Source organism: Petaurus breviceps, unplaced genomic scaffold (genome assembly GCF_028583685.1).
Source record: "Petaurus breviceps papuanus isolate PSGF00001 unplaced genomic scaffold, PetGlider_PUasm1.0 216, whole genome shotgun sequence".
Classification (NCBI taxonomy): Eukaryota; Metazoa; Chordata; class Mammalia; order Diprotodontia; family Petauridae; genus Petaurus; species Petaurus breviceps.
Window position 1 is genome coordinate 6,486,982 of NW_027185867.1, and position 26,346 is coordinate 6,513,327.

Sequence of the window (26,346 nt, forward strand, 5' to 3'; positions counted from 1 at the left end):
AATAATGATCAAGAAATCCAATAAGTAACAAAAGAAAGGGGTGTGGAAGACTAAGCTCCAGCTTGGGGAAATCAGCCTTTGGGCTCCTTCATCCCTCTTCCCCTGGGCCAGAAATGGGCCAGAAACACATATAGCCAATAAAGCCCTATAACTGGAAGCAGGAGGAGCAAAAGGCCCCTAGGAGGAAATACCAGGGTGGTTGGAATCCCACAGTAGGGATCGCAGAAGCCCTGGAGAATGAAAGAGATCATTGTAGTAGCGCACAGCCCTTAGACTTGGACATCCCAGGTGCTCAGGGGCTCCAAGCTCCCTAGGACTCTGCCCTGAAGAGCTGGCATTTGGAACCTCAATGATAAAAGGATGCTGATCCCCAGAAGGTGGAGGTCTATACAGGAACCAAAGATGAGACCAAGCAAAATTGACCACCACACCTAAAAGTAGCAGGGACCAGGTGCAATTCAAGAACTAGGCCTGGACAAATTAATAAAGCAAAGAAGACAATAACCAATATGAAAAAAGTTTTGTAGATCTAGAGATCCCCAAAGGAAGGAAGAAATAACTTCATAACTGCAAGCAGTGACTCAAAGAAGGAAAAATGCATTTTCCATGAGAACTACATGAATATTTTAAAGAAATGAAAAAAGACACCTAGAAACACCTGGCCGTGTAACCTTGAGCAAGTTACTTAACCCCAATTGCTTAGGGGCAGCCAGGTGGCTCACCAAGTAAGAGCACTGGCTCCAGTGCTGGGATGATCTGGGGATCGAATCTGGGCTCAGATACTCAGCACCACACCCAGAAATAACTGGCTGTGTAACCTTGAGCAAATTACTTAACACCGATTGCTTTAAAAAAAGAAAGAAATGAAAAAAGAGAGGTAAAATGAAGTAAAAGTTTCTGAGGAAAGAATTTGAAGGATAGTAAGTTTGACTTGGAAGAAAAGGTGGTAAAATGGATTTCCTATAAACTAGATGAAACCAAATAGAAATAATGGCTCCATGAGACAGAAAGAAATAAAACAAAATGAAAATATTAAATAAATAGAAGAAAATGTAAGACATCTGATATTTAAAAATCTGGAAAACAAGTCAAGTAGAAATAATTATAGAATCAAACTCCCAGAAAACTATGATTTTTTTAAATGCATGGACATTACATTTTAAGAAAATATAAATGAAAACTATTCAGATCCCTGAGAACCAGAGGGCAAAGTAAACAGAAGAGGAATCCACTGATCATTTCCTCAAAGAAACCTCAAAAGGAAAAGTATCAGAAATGTCACAGCCAAAATCTAGAGCTTCCATATCAAAGAGGAAACAAATGCTGAAGCATTCAGAAAGAAACGGTTCGAGTCCAAAAGAATTATAGGCAAGAACTGGCAGCTTCTACTATAAACGAAAGGAGATTTTGGAGCATAATATATCAAACGCAAAAGATAAAGGCTTACAACCAAGAATAACTAACCCTGGCAAGCAGAGTATAATCCTACAGGGGAAAATGGACCTTTTATGTAATAGAGAACTTTCATGTAGTACTGATGAAAAGACCAGAGTCGAGGAAGAACTTTGAAATGCAAACACAAGAGCCAAGAGCAACCCAGAAAGGTAAATTTACTGAGTAACCGCAAGGCTTTGTATTATGAGGTAATGCTGACCTTCTCATAAAAGATAAAGTAAGTGTTCTTCAGAACCATAATATTTTCAGGAGGTATTGAGGAATTTAAGAGAAAAACAGGAGACATGGAGGTGGATTGGTTCTGTTCTGAGGGTTTAAAGAGGGAAAAGAGAAAAGAGGGTAAAAGGAATACATAAAGATAGGAAAGAGGAAGAAGGAGATAGAACTTACTATATATCATAAGTGGGTGCACATAAGAACACCACATAAACATGAATGAAGGAGTGGGGGAGTGGTCATAGGATGAATCTCATTCTTATCTGAAATGGACAGTGGAAGGTTTAACAAACTTACACACACCAATACTTTTTGTGGAAATACAGTAAACTCAATAGGGAACCAAGAAGGGATAAGGAGACAGGAGTTAACAGGGAGGGTAATACTTGAGAAGGAAGAAGCAAAGCCATTTGCAAGCAAAACAAATGTCCTTATCCTGAAAGAGGGATTAAAAGGAAAGCAAAGAACTAGAATCTAAGAGGGTATCCAACAATCAAGTATTTGCTATACAAATTGTAGTATATGAATGCAATGGGATGTTACTGCACAGTAAGATATGACAAAGAGATAATTTCAGAGAGTCTTGGCTAGGGATGGATGTGGAATGAAGTTAGCAGAAACAGGAGAAAAAATATATAAGAATAACTGCATTTAAAAGAAAAAAATCTTTGAAAGACTTAAGAACTCTAATCAAAATAATGACCAACCATGTCTCCAGAGTACCTACAATGATGCATATTACACACATCCTGACAGAGAGATGATGGACACAAGGTGCCAAAAGAGACATATATTTTTAGGGATGATCTGGCAGCATAGCAATCATATTGGGTTCATGAGTAAAAATTACAGAGAAGCCAGTTCCATTTCATCATAAGGAAGAACTTCTTGACTGGTAGAACTGTTGGACAAAAGAATGGCCTATTTCAGGAAATATCCCAACATTGGATACGTTCAAACCTAGGCTGGATAGTCACTTGTCAGAGATATCATAGATGGAAATCTTGATTTGAATAAGATATTAGATTAAATTTATAAAGTCATCTATATATTTTACACATAATATATATGTTATATATAGCTGGAGAAATAATCTTATATTTTTGTCATTTAGGGTTAAAATCCATAAATGAATATTCTTCCCTTGGATGTCATATTGCCTTAATTATACAATTAGGTGTTATTAGTTATAACTACTATATCATATTCAGCCATTTATACTGGTTGATTTTCTTCCCCCAAACCCATCCACATTGGGGCTAAAACTCTTAAAGATGCATCAGTTAACAAAAAGTAAAACTATAATATCTAAAATAACATCATAAGTCAAATTTCTATTTTTTGTGTCATTCTCAGTTCTGGAGGCAGTGTGGTATAATGGATAGTACCAATAGCTATGTGACCATGGGCAAATCACTTAAACAAGTAAGTTGGAAATAGTGCTTGTTGTAAAAGGCTGTATGGCATAATGAACAGAGAACCCAACTCAGAACCTGGTTTCAAGTCCTGTCTCCAACACACACTGGCTGTATGATCCTGAAAGATACTTCATTCTCTTCATCTGTGAAACAATAGATCCTTTCTTATAAACATAAATCAGATTTTTCCCTAAATATACATTTTTTAAATTAAGCTTTGTTTTCTAAGCAGTCTGCATTTGCTTGGGTTTTCTGAATTTAAGCTGGAAACAAAAGAGGTTTTTTGTTTCCTCATAGGTGGTTTTATCCCAATCCCAATCATCCGATTTCCTTATACATGTTATTTTTTTTAAGGAACTTCTGAGTTCTTGAACTTATAGGCTGAAAACTAGAAGTCAGTCACAGATCCAGAGAGAAGAGTAAAAGGTGGTGAGCAGGAAAGTGTGTGATATGAGGTAACCTCAAGCATGGCAAAAAATCCAAAACCAAAGCACAGTGACTGAATCAGCTGTTCTCTCAAAATACCTTTCTAGTCCCACCATCCTCAAATTCTATCTGCCATAACTGGCCAATGGCTCCCAAAAAAAACTCTTTAGGCTGTATACATATGAAAACATCTGGTTCATTTCAATCAACTGAATATTTTTTTAAATCTGTCAAACCATTTTGTCATAATGTGAATGAAACAGTTGAGTTTTTCACTTTTCAGTTGATTGTTCTAACATCATAAAGACATCCTGAAATTTCCAAATTCTCTTTAATTCATTTCTTCTGCCTTTGACACACTGATGATAATAATATCCACCACTAAACAATGCCTTCAAAGTTGGTTGAAATCTTTGGAAAATTTTTTCCCAAAAATACTGTCACTCCCCAATATCTTTTTTAACTTCCAGAGAAATGATAATAGCTGATATTTATAAAGTACTCATATTATCTCACATGAACCTGACAATAACTCTGGCAATAACTATTAGGGATAGGGACAAAGATAGTGATTTTATTGGTACAAGGATTGCCTGGATGAGGAAATGTCTTCTATCAATAAAGGTTGACAACTTCTCTGAAACATATAGAGAGTTGCCTAGTGGATGGAAAGGTTAAATAATTTGCCCAATGGAATTAATTCAGCCAGTATTAGCTAAAGACAGGACTTTAACACAGTTCTTGCTGACTCCAGTGTCAACTCTATCCACAATACCATGCTGCCTTTCACAGCAGACATTAATTTCTATATAAGAAGACTAAGGTTCAAGGAGTTTAAGTGACTTGCCCACAGTCACAGAGTTAGTAAATGTCATAGCTGGAATTAGAACCCAGGTTTTCCTGGAAAACTTTAAAGTTCGATATAAATGACAGTTAATATTATTATTATTATTATATCGATGTAATAGAATTCAGATAAACATACAATACTTGTATGAAAAGATACAGAATAAAGAAAGAAGAATCAAGAGAATAATATACACACTAACCACAATAATGTAAATTAAAACAATAATAAGACATTAATTAAGATTGCACACAAACTCTAGTCTTGGTTCCAGAGAACTGAGAATAAAGTCCATTGTCAGTCTCAGGAACTATGTCTGGTTTTGCCTAACCCTTTTTCTTTGTTATAAGAGAGGATGTGTGTGTGTGTGTGTGTGTATGTGTGTGTGTGTGTGTGGTGTGGTGTGGTGTGGTGTGGTGTGTGTGTGTGCGTGTGCACTCTCAAGTTCATTCAGAATAAGGAGGCAGTAAGAGGAGGAAGAGAGAATTGTATAAAAATAAAAGACACCAATAAAATATTTTGAAAAGAAGCCTCCATTAACAAATTGTCGACTTCAATCGTTCAAAAAAGTTCATAGCAATACAATGTCCTTTAATAGTGCCTTCCCAACAGAGATCTCAAGACTCATGTTGTCTGGAGTTCAAACCCCCAATATAAAAGTAAGAGCTTCTCCAGTTTGTTTGTTTGTTTTCAGAAAGTTAACAGAGTAAATATCAAGGGTAGGCACTGACCTATACTTAAAAAAAAAAAAGAATGCAGCATATTCTCTGAATTCCAGCAATGATGAGAATGACAGGTCAGAGAACCATGTATATTTCCTTAGAGCTTTCACCATAAAATGAAAAGGTTACCATATGGTAAGGTCAAATTTTCTACCTCCTCCTTTGGTACAATAGGTTCCACTTATATGAAATAGAGGTGACAACATTTGTATTATATAACACAGTGTGGTTGCAAATTTAAAAATGTACAAAAGCAAATGTCAATTATTGTCATTAATACCACTGTATCTGTCATTAATATCACTGATCATCATCATCATCATGTCAGCTGTAGAAAGATTAGCACTGCCAAACAATGAGCCTATCTTGTCAAAAAGGAGGAAGATAAACATTCTCAGAATATATAGTAGAAAGGTCAAAAATTTACAGAAATACTTTTGGAACAAGAAGGAATCACTTCAAGGAGCAACAGGAAAGTTGGAAAGTAAGTACATACCCTTGGATTTATCACATAAAACCAAAAACCTATGAATGCTGCCTCTGAAATGGCTAGGATCCAAGAGTGGATGAAAAAGGCCCCCCGAGGGCAACATCTACACAGGAATTCAACCAAAAATATGTCAACAAATCACTGAACAAAAGATTGAGTCATGCAAATTTGTTTATGGAAACAGAGGGATTTATGATGGCAATTCAGTACCAGGTCATCACCATTAGAAATTACAGAGGGTTTTACCTTAAAGAGGCTTAATATTTTTTATTAATGCCAATTGTGCAAGAAAATTATAGAAACTGTGTGGCAGACCACTGTGAACTATAAAAATTTAGCAGCTACCAAATACCTAGGAAGGCATAACCTGGTGGCAAGAATTATACACCAGGAGGTCACTATCTTTCATGGATAGCCAAATGGCAAATCCCCAAACTAAAAATGTTGATCTCAAAATATTTTAGAGAATTCAACCAATAAAAGGCACTGAAACTGGAGAATAATTGATCCACAAAACATTAAACACAATATTTGTATAGATGTCAACATAACAAATACTCAATCTCTAAGATGCATTGAATGAAAAGCTTTCAATATAAAAAGACCATCAAGGAAAACTGAAAATTCAAAAGAATGAGCTGCATAGCATCTCCATCATCCTGTCCAACATTAGAATTAGACCAAGGATGCATTTAGGGAGACTAGAGAAAATGAACTTATATACTAACATTTTATTCAACTATAAAAAAGCAATTATTTTACCCACCTATATTATAATCCATAGAACATTAAGTGTGAAAGAATAAAAGCAAAATTTCAACTTGTCCCTGGGGTTGTTTCTATCTGAACTCTATTAAGCAACATGAGAAGAATAATTTTTCAATAATAATACCCCTCCCTCAAAATTAAGCAGCTCCTTTATCTCATGGAATTATTCTCCCAACAACAACAAAATATCATTGAGACTGCATACATGTAAAATTCTTAATGTATTCCAAAAAAAAGGTGGAACTGAAAGCTTTGAACTAGAATCCTGAAGTCACATTTAACCAATGGATGGGAATGACACTTAAAAATACCTTAGTCTCTTCTAGATAAAATACATCAAGGAATAGGAGAAGAATAGAACTGAATATGTTAAGAGATTTCCTGGCATCTTGAAATCAAAGCTGAATGGGTAGAATGTGGACAAAGCAATACTAGTCTACAGAACTGTAAGATGTAGCCAATTCAGAAATGTAGCATTTTCTAGAAACTAAAGGATCCATTACTATAAGGTACCTATAGAAAGATTAATGCTTCCTTATCAAAATAGAGGGAATAGATTTATAAAAATTTTTAGAGCACATCATAATTATGTCAACAATCTACAGAAGTAATTTTGGAGCAGCACTTATCACTCCACTGAGTACCAATAAAGGTTGATGCTAGGTATCCACCGCTGGATTTATCTAATGTCACCAAAGTGGTTTACCTCTGGAACCTATGAATGGACCAAGATCCAATAATGGAATCAAAAGGCCCTACAAGGTCAATATTAGTCAACAAGAGCAACAATAAGTAGGTTCTTATAGTTGTCTTACTCCCTTCTAACACATTTACTGTCTAAACTGTTCTGCTCTTCTCTGGACAGCTGAAACCAGCTGATCTTTGTCTTTGACTACTGTCCAAATATGGAGGTAGGTCAGCTCCAAGGTAACTTCAAACAGCTAGCCAGTGAAATCCCTCTGAACCAGAACCTTGCCTCATATTTCCACCTGTTCTCCAGAAAGGGATGAAAAGAAACTAGCTCACAACAGCTAGGAAAGAATAACAAATTTAAGTCAACATTAAAAAGTGACTTTCAAAGTTAAGGAGACTAGTTGATTGTTTGATAGAATAGAATGTAATAGATGTGTAATAGAATGAGTGCTAGTTTTGTTTTCAAGGAAACAGTTCAAATCATTTTATAATATGTAGAATATAATTATATTCTGTAACAGTGTATATTATACATATGTGTGTAGAGACAGAGGGACAGAGAGAGAGAGAGAGAGAGAGAGAGTCTAGACCTACGTAGAGAACTGATATTAAGTACCTGTACGTATTTCTACACTCCTCCAGCCTAAGGACAAAGCTAGTTCTTCTTCCTTTTTCCCTTTCGGGAAATTGTATCTTTTCCTGCTTAGGCACCGGAGCCATCCTTATTGCTTTAGTTTAAAACTTCTCTCTGCAGTCATTTCAACTACAACTTCAACTGGTATTCAGTTTGAAATCAGCCCAAGAACATTCTCCAAACTCATGTTCTGGGCAAAAAATACTCTACTCAGCTGAGCTTCTTAATTCTTTCCCTATCATCCAAACTCTCACTTTCTTCACAACTTTACCTGATAGTGATAAAATCATGGATTCCCAACCTCCTACTGGAAAATGTCAATCCTTCTTCTTCTCATTCCCAAGCTCTCTTCTCTGGGCCATTATTTTTTAATCTTTACCTTCCCCAAAAAGTATGGTAACCATTGACACCTCTACAACTTAATTATAGTTTGATTCCTGTGTCCCAAACAGAATGAAGATAGTTAAAAATTCACAATAATTTTAGGAGGAATTGACTTTTGTTGTTCAAGCCTCAATGTGAACACACAACAGAGTACATTACTGGGATGGAGAAGTTCACTAAAACTTAGCTCCTCTCAAAGCTGGAAATCACAGCATGATCCTTTGGACAAGGATAAAAAGATGTGGCAAAGGGTTGGGGGGCCTTACTGGAACGGGAAGAATACCATCAAACGGGATGCATTAAAAAAAGTTACAGATCCCTTTCTGATACCAAGAGATCTTACTGAGTCCCATGTAGATTCTCCACTAAGCCTCTAAAGTTGCTGGAGACCTACCCTTTGACAGAAAGGATAAGCAAAAAAAGAAAAAAGAAAAAGAAAGCCATCTTAAACAAAGTCATGAAGGTCATTCATACAGCTGACAAGAGAAGCCACCAGCCTTCCTCTTCATCCATGTGTGCTAACTTTAAGCTTCAATCATCCCCTAAATCAGAGATGTCAAACTCAAGGTTCAGCCAACTGACTCCCAGGTAAGTGCTGCCAAACCAGGTTAAAATGTAATTGAGAACTATTTAACAAAATAAATAAAAATACAAGGCAACATAGAGAATGTTAATCTGTGGATTGTTAGATCAGTATGCTGCCACAGAGATCCCCATTTCTATCTGAGTTTAACACTACTGCCCTAAATGATGCACCATTTGACACTGAGTCTCATGAAAACATCCCTTCCCATTCAGAGAATGTGGACAAGCTTTATACATTTTTCCAGGGAGATGAAAATGAATAGGACATTAGTCACCATCCCTCTCTTTGCAGAAGCAGTTGCCTATGAAGAGGTGTGCTGAAATTACCTGTGAGTTTGTGCCTTCATTGGCAAAGTGAAGCAAAGTACCAAGAAAATCATCCATTCAGTGTAGGTAGCTAATTCAACTCCTTGTCCTCAGTACAATAATAATAAAAGCTAAAATGTCCAAACTGTACAATAAATTATTCCGGCTTTCCATTTTTCTACAACATTCAAAGTGTATGTTACTTCCTGGAATATCCATTGCTAAGCTATTTCCTGCACTTTCAAACAATGCTAATGAAGCTTATGCTATCTTCCCACAATAAGAGAGGTGAGCCTTTGCTAAAAATCCTTGTGTCCTCATGGTGTGGATTCTCAAAGTATATGCCAGCGGAACATAAGTCCTAATAAGGCCCACTGAGTCAGAAAAGTATTGAGCGTAGGCCTGGCACCATATTGTATGTTTCGCAACTGAAGAACCAGCCTTGCTCATTTCTGAGAGGTTCATCACTGGAAAACTGGCTACATTTTTTGGCCAACAATTCAAGAAATCTTCTAAAACATGGAATGGGTAAGATTTACATCAATGGAGGCAGCATTGATAAAATACCCTAGGTCCATAAGTTTAGTGGGACAGAGAACAGAGGTGCTATTGAATGAACTAACACAGCCATATACATACTGGTATTTCAGGAATGCTGTTCCATGATGGTGATGATGGCTTGAGGTGTTTTTTTCACTGCTTAATTATTTGGCACTTTATGTAATTCAGGATTAAACTGAGAGGCAGTATGCCATAATAGAGAGCCAGCTTTTTATGCCCAGGAACTCCTGGGTTCAAGTTATACCTCTAACACGTACTGGCTATACGACTCTATGGTTAAAAAAGTCAATTAACCTCTCACTCCCCCCTAGACAACTATGTTGCAAAGCAGATGTTTATATGCATTGGTAGAGGGAGTTTCATTACTGGAAGCTCTCTGGTATAATTAAATATAATACATATTATATATAGTTTATATATTGTGTGTATGTATATATACTATATGGTAAATATGGAGTATTATATATGCATATGTGGGGAGAGAGAAAGAGGAGAGACAGACAGAGAGACAGATAAAGAGGAGAGAGAGATAGAGAGACAGAGAGGAAGAGTAGACTTGTGTAGAGAACTGATACAAAAACTCATCCCACTAATTGAGGCCACAATTTATTCATAATTCACAGTCTTAGGAGGTTGTCTGGGATGCTGAGAAGTTAAGAGTCACGCACAGGGTCATGCAGTCTGTACGTGTCAGAAGCAGGACTCGAAATCCGGTCTTCTACTACTGCAAACTGCCTTTAATTAAATATTTAGTCCCTGACATTTTGCAAAATAATTTATAATTCTTTTTTGATCAGTTGGTCCATTCTCCCCCTCCCCCACTCCCTCCAAAGTCTGACACTGCTGCTGCAACCTTGGAGGGGGAGTGGAGAGGGGGTACAAAATCTAAAAGCAAAGAAAATTAATGTGGTTATTGTGGTGATTACATTGTGATTAAGTTTCCAGGTGTTTCCAAGCAGTCAATCAGCTTCTTATTACTTTGTTGAAAAACAAAATGTCTTCTGAATACTAGCTTTGAGAGTCCAGGCAGAATCTGCCTGGCTCCCCCTGGCTGACCTGGACAAGCGGCTGCCACATCGGGCAGGAACAGTTACTGTAAAAGGAAGAAGCCATTCTAAGTGCTTGCTCTTTTTTAAAAAAATGAGTAGTGAAGATTTCTTCAGCCATGTGACCACAACCATTAAGAAAGCCTTAGAAAGGGAAAGGGATAAGGAAAAAATCTATCAGGATTTGGGAAATGTAGCTGAAAATTAAGAGCAAAACTTAGTTACTTTCTAAAGCTAGCTCTCTGGGGGTTTCTGCCATTATAAAGCAGGTGACTGTGCTAAACTCACAAAAAGAATTTTGCTGTGAAGACTACCTGGTGATTGTCTTAGGTTTTTCCCTAATCAAATTAGGGAAATACCTTTTTTGTCCTTGAGATGAAAGACTTTGTGGCTCCACAGATCAGAGCACTTAGACAGTTAACTTTCAGGTCATTGCATGCGTCAATCGACTTTATAGTGATTCAGCCTTCTTATTACAACTAGCTCCAACTAGAAGAAAATGTACATAGGACTCAAACAAGTCCAGATAAGCACCAGAGGGTATCTCCTAAGCCTCCCCTAGAAACTATCCATGCTATAGCATTAAAAGAAGGAGGTGAGAATAACAGTCTGTCTAGCAAACATCAACACAAGCCTCTTCATCACCTAAGCTGGGAAGGGAAGTCACTGCCTGGGAAACCTGGACTAATGCAGGTATGTCTAGTGTTCAAGCAGACTGGTTGGCTAGATAGGGCATGTATTTTTCCTGTGGATTACAAACCACTGCTCCATCCTAACTCTAGCCTTCCTACCTCTACACAGCCCCAAGAGGCACCTGACATAGAGAAAGGAAAGCTGCAGTCTGGTTCTGGTCCTGCCTCTGACACACACTAACTGTACAACCACCCGTAAGTCACTGCATCTCTCAAAGCCCCAGGCCCATTTGGAAGATGTGTGGCAGAGCCGTGTTGGTCGAGGGACTAGAAGTTTCCTACAACCACTGAAAAAACCCAGAGATTCCATTTAGCAATTAAGTGACAGATCTAATTAAAAACAAGCCCCCAAACCTAAAAAAATTTACTTCCCCCCAACAGAGTATATAAACTCTTTGATGAAAGGGGCTATTTTTCATCTTGTCTTCATATTCCCAGTGCCTAAAATGTACTGGGCACTTAACAAAGGCTTATTGAATCATCCTTTTGGATACTTATACAGAAAGGAGAGTGCTGCTGCTTAACACGAAACATTGTAGACAAGCATGTGTGGAGGGGAAGCCTTCTGACTTCTCTGGGATGCCTTCTCTTTTTTAAAGTTGCACACCTGAGCCCTAGGTCATCATCTACTAGAAGCAGAAGTCAAAGTAGCCCCATGTGCCCTTACACTATTGAAAAGTCCCCCAGTCATTGCATTGTGATTCTCCTGAGCTCACTGCATTGGTGAGTCTTACAAAGAACTACACCCAAGGCAGGCCAACCAAACAGGGAAACAGAGAAGGAAGGCTAAAGTCATCTGTGAGGTTCTGGGAGATGGCTCCAGGGGTTACTAATGCATTACTGGGCTTTGGAAAGAGCTAAATCTTCAGGGTACAATCCCCAAGTTAACATCATAAGCTAAAGATGTCCAAAAAAAGAGTTGGAGGGGACTCCATAAGAAGCACTCCCCTCTTTCTTTTACTCTGGGTCTAAGAAGTGTATTAAGCATTGGGATGATTCATTTAAAAGCTTCTGCTCCTGTTCTCTCTATTGCTCTGTGTATACATAAGCATATTTAAATATACTATTAAATAAGCAGGTGGTATATATTTGCTTATGTATTATATGCCATATATACTTATTTATTATCTATATTGTCTCGATGTGGTTATTTAGGTATCTATATTCTAGATTATAAATAATTTTTATTTATATTCTGGATCATTGTGTGCTATTATGATACTCAGTGATTGCTTTTCCTTGGTGTTCATACAATTTTCTGAGCATGGAAGGATAATACAATTGTTTGACCCATAAAAAGTAAAAGTGTGGCCACCATGGTTTTCTGGTCATTTGTAAGAAGTTATTGTGCATTATTATCATTATTGGACAATGCCCATTTTTCTTCAAAGTGCTGCTCTAATAATGTTCAATCACTCCATCCCATGGATTTGACTCTTGGTTCGCAAATGCTATGCCAATGTAGCCTAAACTCTGGAAAATTCCACCAGTCTAGAAAGGCTTTAAGTAAAGCCCTGGCAAGGGAAGTCGAGTCAACAAGCATTTATTAAGCACTTACTGTGTGCTGAGCACTGGGGATACAAAAAAAAAAAGCAAATAATCTCTACTTTCAAAAGCTCCTAGTGTAATGGGAGAGACGACATGCAAGTAACTTTGTCCAAACGAGATTTATTCTGGATAAAAGAGAGAGAGTTAACAGAGGTGACGGCAATGTCATCAAGGCTCATCAGAAAGGCTTCTTGTAGGGGGTGAGATTTTAGCTAAGACCTGAAGAAATCCAGGAAATCCAGGAAGAGACAAAGATGAGGAGGAAGAGGGAGCTCCAGACGCGGGAGACAGCCAGCGACAAAGGCGCGGAGTTTGGACATGCTGAGTGACAGCGACAAGAAGGAGGCCAGTGTCGCGGGATCACAGAGGATATGGAGGGGAGAAATGTATAAGAAGACTGAACTAGTGACAAGAGGCCAGGTTATGAAGAATTTTAAAAGCCAAACAGAGAATTTTACATTTGATATTGGAAGTAATATGGAAGCATTAGAGCTTATTGAATAGTGGAGTGGATGTGACTTTAGGAAGATCAGCTGATTGTAGTACGAAGTGGAGTAAGGCAAGAAGACCGAGCAGAAGGCTACTGCAATAGCTCAGAAATGAGGACATCAGAGTGGTGACAGTGTCAGAGGCGAAAAGGGGGCATGTATGAGAGATGCTATTAGAGTAGAATCAACAGGCCTTGGCAACAGATTGGATGGGGTGGGCAGGGAAAGGAGTGAGGAATTAAGAATGATGCCAACGTTGCAGGTCTGGGTGTCTAGGAAAATGGTGGTGCTTTTGACAGTAATAGGAAAGTTAGAAAGAGGGGAATGACTTAGGGGGGAAGATGATGAGATCAGTTTTAGACATGTTGAGTTTAAGATATCTATGGGTTAAGCAGTTCAAAGATGCCCAATGAGTAGTTGGAAATGAGAGAGCAGAAATGTTGAAAGAGGCAAGTAGATATGAGATCTGGATAAGAAGATCTGAGAATCACTGGCATAGAGATGATGATTAAATCCATGGGAGCTGATGACATGATCAAATGAAATAGTAAAGAGGGAGGAGAAAAAAAGCAAGACAGCCTTAGGGGACACCCACAGTTATTGGGAAGAACCTGAATAAAGAGTCAGCAAAAGAGAGAAAGGAGTGGCCAGAGAGACAGGAAGGAGCAGCGTCATAAAAACCCAGAAAGAAAACAACATCAGGTAAAAGAGGCTCATCAAGAGTGTTCAAGATTGCAGAGAGGTCAAGAAGAATCAGAGTTGAGAAAAGGACAGTAGAATTAGCAATTAAGAGATTGTTGGTGACTTTAAAGAGAGCAACATCAGATGAATGGTGAGGTCAGAAGACTACAGAGAGTGGAGGAGAGAGTGAGAGGAAAGGAAATGAAGACAGCCTTCTCAAGAAGTTTAGAGACAAAAGGGAAGAGAGAGAAAGGATAATAGCTAGCAGAGATGGATAAAGAGAAGTTTTTGAGGATGGGGGATACATGAACACATTTATAGGTGGGGGAAGCAGTCAGTAGATAGGAAGAGATTGAAAACTAGTGAGAAGGTACGCATTATAGAAAGAGCAATCCACTGGAGAAAAAGGAATGTGAATGTAGAAGGATTAACCTCAGAAAGGAGGAGGGTAGGGTAAATGTTTAACAACCTGCTCTTTAGGGGAAAAAAATATGCACAACACACTTTTAAATTTAATCTGCATTGTTAACATTTTTTTCCATCACAATCAAGAAAGCAATAAATCAAGTCCTGATTTGTTGCATTTATCAATTGCTCAGGTGTAAATGAAAATTTAACAATCATCTCTTAAGCACTGGATAGAGCTGGTTTGAGCACAATACTAGAGAAGGATCATTTCATTTAAGACAAGGGTGATGGAGATAGTTGCAGGAGTCACCTGATTTATGTGAGCTGAGGTCAGAAGTGGATAAGAGGAAACTCTTGGCAAATGATCTCAATTTTTTCAGTGAATTATAAGGCAGGAGTCTCAGATGAGAGGATAGGGGGAAGGAGAGCAAAGGGAGAAGTGATGAGGGTGGGAAAAAAATAGGCAACAGGAAACAGTAGCAAAGTACTTTGGGCAGTGTAGAGTTGAACTGGTTCACCAAATGGTCAAGATGGGAAAGGGAGGAGGTTATATAGCAGAGGTGTTGTCCTGGGAAAGAATTGAAATATGGAAAGACTGGAGATTAGGGATTGCAAGGCAGAGGGAGAGATGGAATGAGAACAGAGTGTGATCAAAGAAGGGAATTTCAGAGTGAAACATTTGGGGTGATGGCAAATCAGGGGAAAGGCCATCTCTATATGTAGCTAAGGTGGGGTGAGGAGAAAAAGTAGGTCATGGAAATGAATAAATTGTGGAACTGGGAGGTTAGAGTGTTTGAGGAAGTATTTCGAGTATGTTAAATCTCCTGATAGAAAGGTGAGAAAGAGAGGCATGAGTTAGGGACTGAATTTGTAGAGGAAACAATGAAAGTGTCCTTGAGGCCAGTAGAAAACAGCTATCAGAATCTTGACTGGGTGCCAAATATGGATTGAGTAAACCTCAAAAGATGTGAGGCAACTGAGTGATGGTGGCAGAAGGAAATCCTGGAAGTGAAAATGTGGTGCTAATATTCCAAGTCTATTACCTTGACCAGTGAGTTGGAAGGATGAATTAAAGTGTAACCAGGTGCTGGAAAGGGTAGCCAGAGAAGCTGTCTTCAGAAAAGAACCAGGACTCACTGAGTGCAAGAAGATATAAGAAGTGAATAAGGAAAAGGTTTCAGATGAAAATAAGTTTATTACCTAGGCATTATCTAGAGCACAGAGGAATGAGTAGCTTTAGAATGAGGGATTAGGGTGGAGGGGACTTGACAAAAAGGGAGTGGTCAGTAGAGGTTGGAAAGTGAGACCAAAACAATGACAGTCAGGGGTTCTGAGTCATTGGGATGGGGTGGTAGTTTATTAATCATGGAGAAATTAATTTAGAAAGCTTTTCATTATTCTTAGGGCTTCTGCCTCATGGTGGAGTTCTCCCAGGGTATCATGAAGCAATGTGTAGCTGGAAAGCAGAGATGGGATGAGTAGAAGTAGCCATGGTGGGGAGAAGCTCAGGAAGGAGGTACTATTGTATGAGGCCACAGAGGATGCTGGCAGAAGACCCAATGGAATAGGTGGCCTAGGAAGACTAAGAGCTAGGAAGGTAATGAGAACATTATTTCATGAGATCTATTCAGCTTATATTGCAGCACTGATAATAAGTATTCACAAAATACCACCATGAAAATAATTACAGCTTATGAATTAACATCAGTTGTTGATAATGAAGTAAAATCCTGCAAAGAATTCAATACCACCCACCAAATTAAACCAGCGTGAACCCTGAAATTCAGTGATTTCAATATAGGTTGGAATAGGGAGAGATTATGAGAAATATGTGGGAAAGCATGGTTTAGAAAAAAAGAAATGAGAAAGACCAAAAGACTTGTGAACTATACAAAAGTCTAATGAGACTTTATATAATGGGCACTTTAAGAAAATTGGTAGGTGCAGGCTATGATAGCATGAATAATCACACACACACACACACACACACACACACACACAGAGAAACAGATAGGAAAAGACTTTTTTTGATATGGAGATTATTCCTAAATTAGCATAAGTTAGTAAAGTCAAAGAGAAAAAATAATAAGAAAAAAAATTGCATCCTGAACTATTTAAGCAAATAATCAGCAATGAAAATGGGAACTGGACATCAATATTGGCATCAACGTTGATTACACTAATTTTATTCATAAATTTAACTATTGTCATTCTATTGCCACAAGATCAAAAGAGCTCATATAGTGCCTTGGTCAACAAACATTTGACTTACTTTCAAAAAGTGATATTAGTTACATCCAGAGAAAGAACTAGAAAGAACTGAGTTTGAATACAGATTGAAGCAAACTACCTGCCCTTTTTCTTTTTCTTGTTTGGTTTTGTTTCCTCTTTCCCATTGTTCATTCCATCTGATACAATCCTTTATAACCTGACTAATGTCTAATGTGAAAGTATTTGCAGATCCTATACTTGATTGTATGCCACCATGGGGCCAGGGGGAGGGGAGGGAGGGAGAGAAAATTTGAAACTCAAGGAATTGTGGAACTGAATCTTGTAAACTAAAAGTAAACAAACAAATTAATAAAAACCAAAAAATATTTTTAAGTGATATTAGTTTAGTTTATAAACTCACTTGTAAAATCTCCTGAAGGAATATGGACAATCATGAACATTGAGAAGCAGTGGAGAATAAAACTTGTTTAAAAAAATAAAACTTGGCAAGAGCTCCAGCTCAAAGTCATCCCAAGGGCATTTAAAGACAAAAAATGGAAGGACAACAAACAGGCAGAAAAATGGAAAAGGTCTATAAACATTACCATAATAAACTGTTTTTATCATCAAAGACAGAGGAACCACCACACTTGGTAACCTTAACAGCACACTTTGAGATGTTCTTTTGTGGGAGGTAGAAATAGCACTAAAAAGAACAAATATAGGGAAAGCAGCCATATTGAACCAAGTGTATATCCATGTCACAACTGTGAAAAAACAGAAGTCAATAATGCAAGATGCTTGAAGGAGATGAAGATACCAATTGCATGTAAAAAAATCTTGGACCTTATTAATACTTCCCCACCAAAAGTGACCAAGAAAAACAAAACACTACTAATCTATGTTCCTGTTCTTCCCCCTATACAAAATCTTGATGTAAACCATATATAAACAAATCAAGAACATATTCGATATTAGTAGGGAACAGACAGTGTTTCACAAATGAAATTTATCAATAGACAATATCTATATCCTTTCAGAGTTGACTGAAAAGTAAAAATATATATAAGATCCTATTGTGCCTTATTTTTGGTCAATAATGAAAAAGCATTTTATTTAATAAAGCAAAATACCATCTTAAAGGCTCTATTCAATAGGGCATATCCCAACCATATGTCAAAATTATTTAAGATTCCTTGAAAGATATAGCCACAGAAAGAATCTTTTCAATAATCCTCTAATCAAACATCAGAAGAGATACAAAACTGGGAGCTCTACATTTGCCAGACATGTTCACCATTATGATAAAGAGATCCAGAACAGAGTATAAAATCATAAAGATTTGCAATGTGTATGATGAGATTCTCCACATATGCTGGTTGCATCAAGACCTGGAACACATCTGTAACTACTCAAAAAAGTTTGTATTGACCATCCACAGAAGAAAGATGAAGTGGATGAAGAATGCCTATTTCTCATCTACTACATACATTCAGATGGAAAGATATATGCTTGTCCAATCAAGATATATTTCTGTGATAGACAATAGAGATGGAGAAGTTAAACTTGGAGATGAAGAGGAGAGAGGGTTGAATTGCATTTGAGAAATTCCAAAGGTCCTTTAATGATCCCAAACTTTTCCTGAAAGCCCATCTTTGTAATACTAACATTCTATTTATGTTGCTACATGGCAATAAGGCTCAGAATAAGGCTGAAGAATTAAAAATGAATATTATGCATAAGGTAATGAAAAGGTGGGTGTGAGCAGGCTGTACCATATAACCAATGGAAAATTTTAAAGAACAGGAATAAAAGGTGTCATCAAGGAAATATATGATTGAAAGAAGATGATTTAGTCTTGTGATGAGACTGAGAGGGGACAGATGGCCAGCAAGAGAGTTCACTAAAGGAAGTCTTCTGGGACATCACCCAGTAAGGTGAACTTATAGAAGAACATGGACAAAAGTGGCACTAGAAAGGCAGACATGGATGGATAGAGATCTATATCATTAGAGGGAACTTTTGAAGTTCATGAATTCATTTGAGTATTGTGCATTTTTCATAGGATTACTAATACATTGCATCATTGAATAGGTAAAAGAGTAATAGTATATCTTCTACACTTGGAAAACACATTTCCCCCCTCTGGTGGAAAAAAGAATATTTAGGAGTTTAATTCATTAAATGATTGACTATTAAGAAACTCATTTGCTAGCTGAAGCCTGAAATGGAAAATCCATTAGGGAAGAAAAGAAGTTGCCTTGGGGTTAGGGCAGAGAAGGCATCAGAAATTAAAAGAGGACTACATATGACACCCTAAACCTGTAATATAGTACTAGGAACCATTTCCTTATAGACACTTTAATATTATATTTTCCATCCCAACTCAACACAATCACCCTTACCCACATCCTTCACACAATATCTGGGGAGAAAGAAGCAGGGTACTCACTTTCCCTATATCTAAACTCAAGAAAAGGAGAACCCATACCCTTTTCTCTTATCAAATATTTTTGTTTTCCCAATCTTTGACTAATACTATTATTGATTTAAGGGAACTCATTTGACTTCTGTTCTCCCTTGAGTTGTTCTCTGACCCTATCTCTCAAATGTTCCTTTGGTTATTTAAGTTCTGATCCTTAAGTCACAGCACCCCCTTCCTTGTAAATATGCCCCTGCTTCTAAGGTAATCTTTAATCTCCCTGACAGCCTTCCTTACCTCACCTCACCTCTACTCCAAGAAAAAATAAATACACATTTAAAACCTAGGTTAAAACAGCAGACTAAGGAAGAGAAAGAAAGAAGTACATTCTTCATGTCCTGGAAAAGGGGACAAGAGAAATAAAGCTCTTTCACCTGAGAATCTACACCCAAAAATGGATAAAAAAAATTGTTCTCATGAATTATATAATCACTGCAGCTTCAGGGAGAAAACTGGAATTCAGGTTGCCATAGTGTTGGCATATTGTTGGAAAGACAGAGCTCTTTCTCTCACACACTCTCTCTATCCATCTCTCTCATAAATGGTTTCAGTGCCAAAGCTCCTACCTGCCACCCTTCATAAGAGAGGTAAAGAAGGGACAGCCAAGGGTAAAGAAGTGGATATTATGAGTTTATCATGGACTCTGAGAGTATCTTAGGTTTTTCTTTATTAATAGCATAATTGGGAATAATTATTATCATAATATTATTACTACTATTGCTAATATAATGATAATGTCCAGCCCCATCTTCAAGATTGTCTGCTCCAATGTAGTAGGCTAAGAGATACGGGTCAAGCATTCCATCACTTGGAAATTGTTTGAATTGGATAGGAACCTTTTTGATCCTTTAAAACTATAATGCTTTATTTTTCCTTCTTTTCTACCCTTCCTACCAACCCACCCTGCCATTTCAAAGGAAGGAACTTGGGGGGCAAGTGTGGGAAGTGTTTTGACCCCACTCCCATCCAGAGAAATACCTGTGAATTCAGAAACTCATCCACGGTCCCATATTCTACAAAAAGTTCTTTGCCCGAAAGAGTATAATTACTCTTACAGTAAACAGAAAGAATTAGATCTTGATATCTGAAAAGATCTAAGGATGAAAGGAAAAGGGCAAAAAGACATTCTGACTCAGGAAGGGTAAAAGCACCATCCCAAAAAGGGAAAGAGTGTTGGGTAGGGGGAAGAGCTAAAAACAGCAACAGTCCTTTCAATCATCCAATTCTACAGGGAAGTCTACATCTGTGTGCTCCCAGAGTAACAAAGAATAAAGGAAGTAGATGCATATAGGAAAAAAGTGAGAAGAACAGATATAGGAAAGCATAGAGAAAGGAATATGCTAGATACACAGAGGCAAACACGGGGGAAGATAGAGGAGATCAAACATTTGTTAAGGCAAAGTCAGGTAAAAACCATCCCTGTTTACAAACCATCCCAAGGATTACACTGAGTAATGCTGAAAAATAATAACTTGTTGACTTGAGAGTGGGGGATGGGAAAGAGAAAGTTTCCAAGTGGAGAGTTAATTTGATTGCTTTTCAAAATCACAGGGGGAGCTGGTGAGACTTGATGTCAGCAGGATGGGTAAGCTCAGAAAACACTGGGCATACTATGTTTCCCCATGAGGAAACCATACTCCTTTAAAAAAAATTTTTTTTTCACAAAACAAAACAAAAAAGAAAACCCACATTACCATCTAACCTTTAAATGCTAACATATTAAAGGAGTGTAGTATATATGTGGGTGGGGACAGGCAGGCATGCCACCTAAACATATAAGGCTGGATATAGCATTCATGTAGCAATTACAGAGTAACAATTAGGATAATAGGTATACATGTATCGGTGAATTCTCTATGTAAATGTGAGTAGATATATGTGAGGATTAAATGTATAGCGGTGTGAGAATGTGGAGGGGAAAGAAAAAAGAAAGGGAGAGGGGGAGAATGGGGGGAGACCGACATAGAGGGAGAGAGAGGGAGAGAGGGAGAGAGGGAGAGAGGGAGAGAGGGAGAGAGAGAGAGAGAGAGAGAGAGAGAGAGAGAGAGAGAGAGAGAGAGAGAGAGAGAGAGAGAGAGAGAGAGAGAGAGAGAGACTGGGTGTACTGTACACACATCTGCATTCTACCCACCAACTCAGAGCGCGCCAGCGATAGAAAACAGCAGGAGGGGTACTAGTACTCGACATAGACGCCTCAGCGAGCCGGCGGGAGCCCCGGGGCGGGGGAAATCCGGGCTGAGTGTGTCTCTCGGGTTATGTGTGCGACCAGTTGTACCTCGAGGCCCGGGACCCCAGTCCAAGGCAGGTTCGGTAATCAAGCCATCCTCTCCCAGCTCCCGAAACTGGGGGACCGTGAGGCCTCCTTGCACCCCCTCCCCCACTGCCAGATTTTCCAACAGTTCAGTTTAGAAAGGGAGAAAGGAGAGAGGAGAGAGACTTGGGTTAACTAACCCCCACCCCCGCTCCTCCCGCCTCCTGCCGCCTGGCATTTCATACGAAGCACATGCTCTCGGGAAGACTGGAAAGGGAGGGGGGGACTCTGAAATTTTCCTATCCGTCACCCAACTGCCCCTGATCACCGCTGCTATGGACACAGAAACCGAAGGGAAGGTTGACTGAGGAGAGAAGGGAGGAAGGGCGCAGAGTCCAGCTTCGTCTCCAAACCTGCACCCCGCGGCTCCTCTCAAAGCCAGCCTCCAGGGAAACTCCTGAGGGAGGGAAGAGGGCAAATGGGGGGCAGCGGGGAGAGGGGAGGATCCGAGGGATCGAGAGGCGAGGGGAGGGGGTGTAGGAGGAGAGAGGAGAAAAGGGGTGGAGAAGGAATATCGTGCTTTAAGCCCCCGGCGAGGGAGGAGAGGCAGGGTCCAGTCTTACCTTGATGATTTTCTTCCGGAATGTACATCCTCTTGTTTTCATTGACCATCTACCAAAACGGGAGAAAAAAGAAACCAAAAATAGGATGGATTGGGGGAAAAAACCTCCACAAAACGGCTCTGGTTTAATCCCTCTTCGGAGATCGAGGTCGTCTTTCGTGCAAAATCCAAGGAAGCCGTGGAGCTGCAGTATTTCCCCTTTCCGATGATTACCTGATTCCCATTATTGCAACAAATGCCAAAAACTGATTCTCTCCACTACTGCCTCCTTTAGTGAAATTGTAATGCATCCTCGGTACATCCGGGCCCCATCCAAGAATTTAGCACAGCACCTCTGGCCGCTACACCATTTGAAAAAATAGAGAGGAAGAGAGATCAAGAAGAGGTGGAAAGGGGTAGAGGGAGGAAGAAGGAGGGAGGGGAAAGAAATTGTGCCCCCTCCCCCCAAAAATAAGGTGGGGGGAGGAGGATACTCCAAGGCCAATAAAGGGTTAAAATGTCTCTCTCCTCCTCTTTTTTTCCGTCCTCTCCCAACCCCCTTCCTTTTTTTTCCTCTTAAAAAGATCCACCAACTCCTAATATCGAGGAGGGCAGGAAGAGACTATAAGCGGCGGGTGCTGATGCTGCCGCCTCCGCCACCGCTTCGAGGCATGCTGAGAGTGGTCTACTGGCAAGGAGCTGTTTCTGCAGAGGCAGAGAGAGGGAGACACCGGGAGAGAGCGCCTCACTCCCTCCCAGCTCCTCGCCTCTCCCTCCCCTCCACTCGCCGGGCGCTGTGGAGGCAGGCAGACGCGCTGAACGCTTCCAGATGTGGCAGCTGCGGCTGCGGTGGCGGCGGCGGCGGCGGTGGTGGCGGCAGCGCGCAGAGAGCCGGGCGCACAGCGACGAAGCCGGCGGCTGACTTGAGCCCAAAGTTAAGCACACGCTCTCCTCCCTCCTCTGCGCCTGCTGAAAAGCTCTTTCTACAGACATGACGTCAAGGAAAGAGAGCTGAGGCCGGCTGTCCAGGGACAGAGAGGTGGTGGGTGATGGAGCTAGTGGAGCTCAAGGGGTAACTAATGGACATAGGAAGAAAGACCTGAGAAATGGGGGGGGGGGGGGGGGGGGAGTGGGGAGTTTGGAGGGAGAACGTTGGGGCGGCGAGGGTGGAGAAGAGAACTGGGGAGCTGAGATAACCCTCCTACCGTGTTTGTAAACCAGCTGCAATCACAACAGATTGCCCCACCACTTTACACACCATCACCACCACCATTTCCACAGACACACCCCCCTCAATCCCCGGCAACACACGTACTCACACATACCGCCCTCTTTATTGTCATTATTGCGGGCTATTGCCTGCAGTTCCAACCACTCCGGAAATACCTCTGTGATCAGAATTTCAAGAAGGGAAATACAATCTAATGAATTGCTGGAGTCTCTTAGATAATGGCATTAACAAAACGGCAAAATGAATTGTGATTATATATGATCAATTGCAATCAAAGCCCGTGTTGACTGAGACGTGAGAATGGAGAGAAATGATGGACCAAGTTGTAGAGTGAGAAGAGACACCACCCGGCGGAGTCTTCTAGGCAAAGCAGTGGTGCCCCGATGTCTGAATAGATTAATAGAACCAAGTTTTCTATGCCCTTGGTGGGAACAGACACACGTTCTCCTGGGGTATCCTTATCCACTCTTAATTATCCCTGTCATTCGTCCTCCTATTCAGAAGCTCCTTTGAGAAGAGATAACACTTTGCATCATCCCCAAATGCACAAAGCAAGTTTAGAGTGCCCAGGTTCTGTGGAACACTTGATACAGACCCATGGGGACAAGGGCTCCCTCTGCAGTGAGTTTTGGTAGTCTTTGGTAGGGACTAGAGATTCTATGAGAATATGATTTCTACATAGCAATGACCTAGCTACTCATGTAGTGTGATTTCATAGGTGTTAGACCTAGTACCCTTAAAAGACCTCCTCTACCTGATAACTAATGCCTGAAATTCAATCTTTATAATTTCATTCCTTTGGCTTAAGGAATTAACTTGCCTTTAAAATGCAAATATTGTTGCATTAAGCAGAATCAGTGGCTTGTTAATATTTTATTACAGAGGCACCTTGGATAAATGTTCTGGACTTGGAATGAAAAAAACCTAGGTTCAGATCTTTTCTTGACGCTTTCTAGCTATATGACCATGTACAAGTCCCTTGCCTCTTCAGTGGCAATATTCTCAATCAATAAGCATTTATTAATCACCAGGCACTATGCTAAGTTCTGAGGATTCAAAGACCAAAGTCAGTCTCTGCATTTAAGGCAGACAATATGCACCTATACAGATACATATAAGAATGCCCACAAAAAATAGAGAAACGAAATACAATTTACTCTTGGAGGGGAAGAATGACAATGTTGGGTTTGTCAAAAGAGATCTAACTTCAAATGCCAGTTCTGACATTTACTAGCTCTGTGACTATGAACAAATCACTTAAACTTTCAGAGCCTCAGTTTCCTCATCTGTAAAATGGGACAATAATACCTGAAGTGCCTGCCTCACAGAGGTATTGAGAGGATCTGATGTGCATATTAAAAGCACTTTGTAAACCTGGAGGTTCTATATGCACTTTTCTAATTAAATTTTTAAAATCTAACAACTACATATTTGCTTTCTGGCTTCTTCAGTCTCATCATTAAGTTCTATTTTCAGTTTTAAAATATGTTTTCCTCCTCTCTCTGGAGGAAACACCACTAGATCAATACCAGCACAGAGGCAACACAGTGAAGTAAATCAACCTGGAGTATGGATGATCTGGGTTCTAGTTCTTCTTGGGTCATATTCTAGCTGTGTGGCAATGGACACAATATGTAACCTCCCAGTGGTAAATTCTACACCACACAAATGAAACCATAGGTCTGAAACCAAAACCAAAACAAATCACGTATGATTTCTACTCTAAACTCTCAATTATTTGCACTCATGGAGAGGGGTAAAATGCCTAAAACTTTTATATGCATATGTACATATATGATTTGTATATGCATATATGTGTGTACATATGTATATTTACACATATGTAAGCACATGCATATTATAGGTATATGTGTATGTGTGTTCCTAGCACTAAGTACAGTGCCTGACACATAGCACTTAATAAATGTTCATTGATGTGATATAAACATAGACATACATTACATACATATTTGACTTGGTATCTATTATCAGCTTGTTTTGTGTAATGCACACCTAATTACTATTTAATATAATATTAAAATTGATTTGGATGCTCTTAGCAGACATTGGAGACAAAGTGGAATTGTGAATAGAGTCTCGGGAAAGACCTGAGTTCAAATATTAACTCTGATACAGCTCATCTCTTAACCTCCCTGAGACTCACTTATAAAGTGGGAATGATAATAACACTTGTAAGAAACTTCCTCATAAGATTGCTCTCAGGCTTAAATGAGATAAAGTGCTTTGCAAACTTTAAAAAAAAACTACATAAATGTCAGTTGTTATCTTAAAATGTTCTTCACAAAGTAGGGTGTTCTTATCCTCAGTTTTTATCTGAACTATTCTATAGAAAGGTATTTTTAGAGCTTGGTTTGGAACAGGTTGAGTTTGAGGTAGGACATCTAAAACATGTCCTCTAACGAATTAAAGATGTGAGTCTAGAGCTCAGAAGGGATATAATTTTTTGTAAATGATATGAATAGAAGGGGGAATAGACTGGAGCTGTGACAATGAGGTATTAAACTTCAATAAGTAATGTGATTTTATAAATTTCCCAAGTAAATATTGCCTTCTTGCTCCTTAAGTTGCCTTTTTTTCTGTTTTCTTTACAGCTCTGAAATGTGTCCTCTCTTCCTCTCTAGGAAAGAAAAAGTCATTTTCTAAATACATAATTCAGTCGTGCAAAGGATGACCATATCCCAACTTATGACTTTGAATCAGTTAAATGTCTTTTCTTCCTAGGTAAAAATGAATGCTTAATATAATAGAGTTCATTCTGATTTTTCTTCACTGTTTAGGTTTTTCTTTCCCTTTTATTTTATGATTCACCCCGGAAACCATTTCTTTTCATAACCACAAAAATTCACTTTGGAAATATTTTAAAACGCCATTCCCATTGGACTGTTCACAGCTATTTCTTTGGCCAAACTTCACAATTTCCCAAATGCAATCCAGCCTACTCACTTCTTCCTTTATCATTCTGAACCAAGCCCATTGAGACTCAATAATTTTTCAGTGTTTGTCCTAGATATATGTATTAATGGTCCATCCAACTACCACAGTTTAGATAATAGGCATTCTTGATCCACTTATTCCCACTCACTCACCCCATGTGTGGATTATTAAACTGCATTATTTTTAGTGATTATGAAAGTCACTTAGAAGGTGCTGTAACATCCCAGACTTGATGAAGCAACATATC

The 26,346-nt window shown here is 39.1% G+C and overlaps 2 protein-coding genes across 2 annotated transcripts in view; one reads left to right on the plus strand and one right to left on the minus strand.

Annotated features, from left to right (window-relative positions):
* Nucleotides 1-22,762, minus strand: part of CACNA1C (calcium voltage-gated channel subunit alpha1 C) — an 879,081-nt gene extending 856,319 nt beyond the window's left edge. Inside the window, exon 1 of the mRNA XM_069094317.1 lies at nt 21,936-22,762. Coding sequence (XP_068950418.1) covers nt 21,936-21,984 — 49 coding nt within the window. The 5' untranslated portion in view covers nt 21,985-22,762. The remainder of the gene's footprint in view (nt 1-21,935) is intronic.
* The window catches only part of DCP1B (decapping mRNA 1B), a 316,409-nt gene that overhangs the window by 102,132 nt on the left and 187,931 nt on the right, over nt 1-26,346 (plus strand). The gene's annotated exons all lie outside the window — the stretch shown is intronic.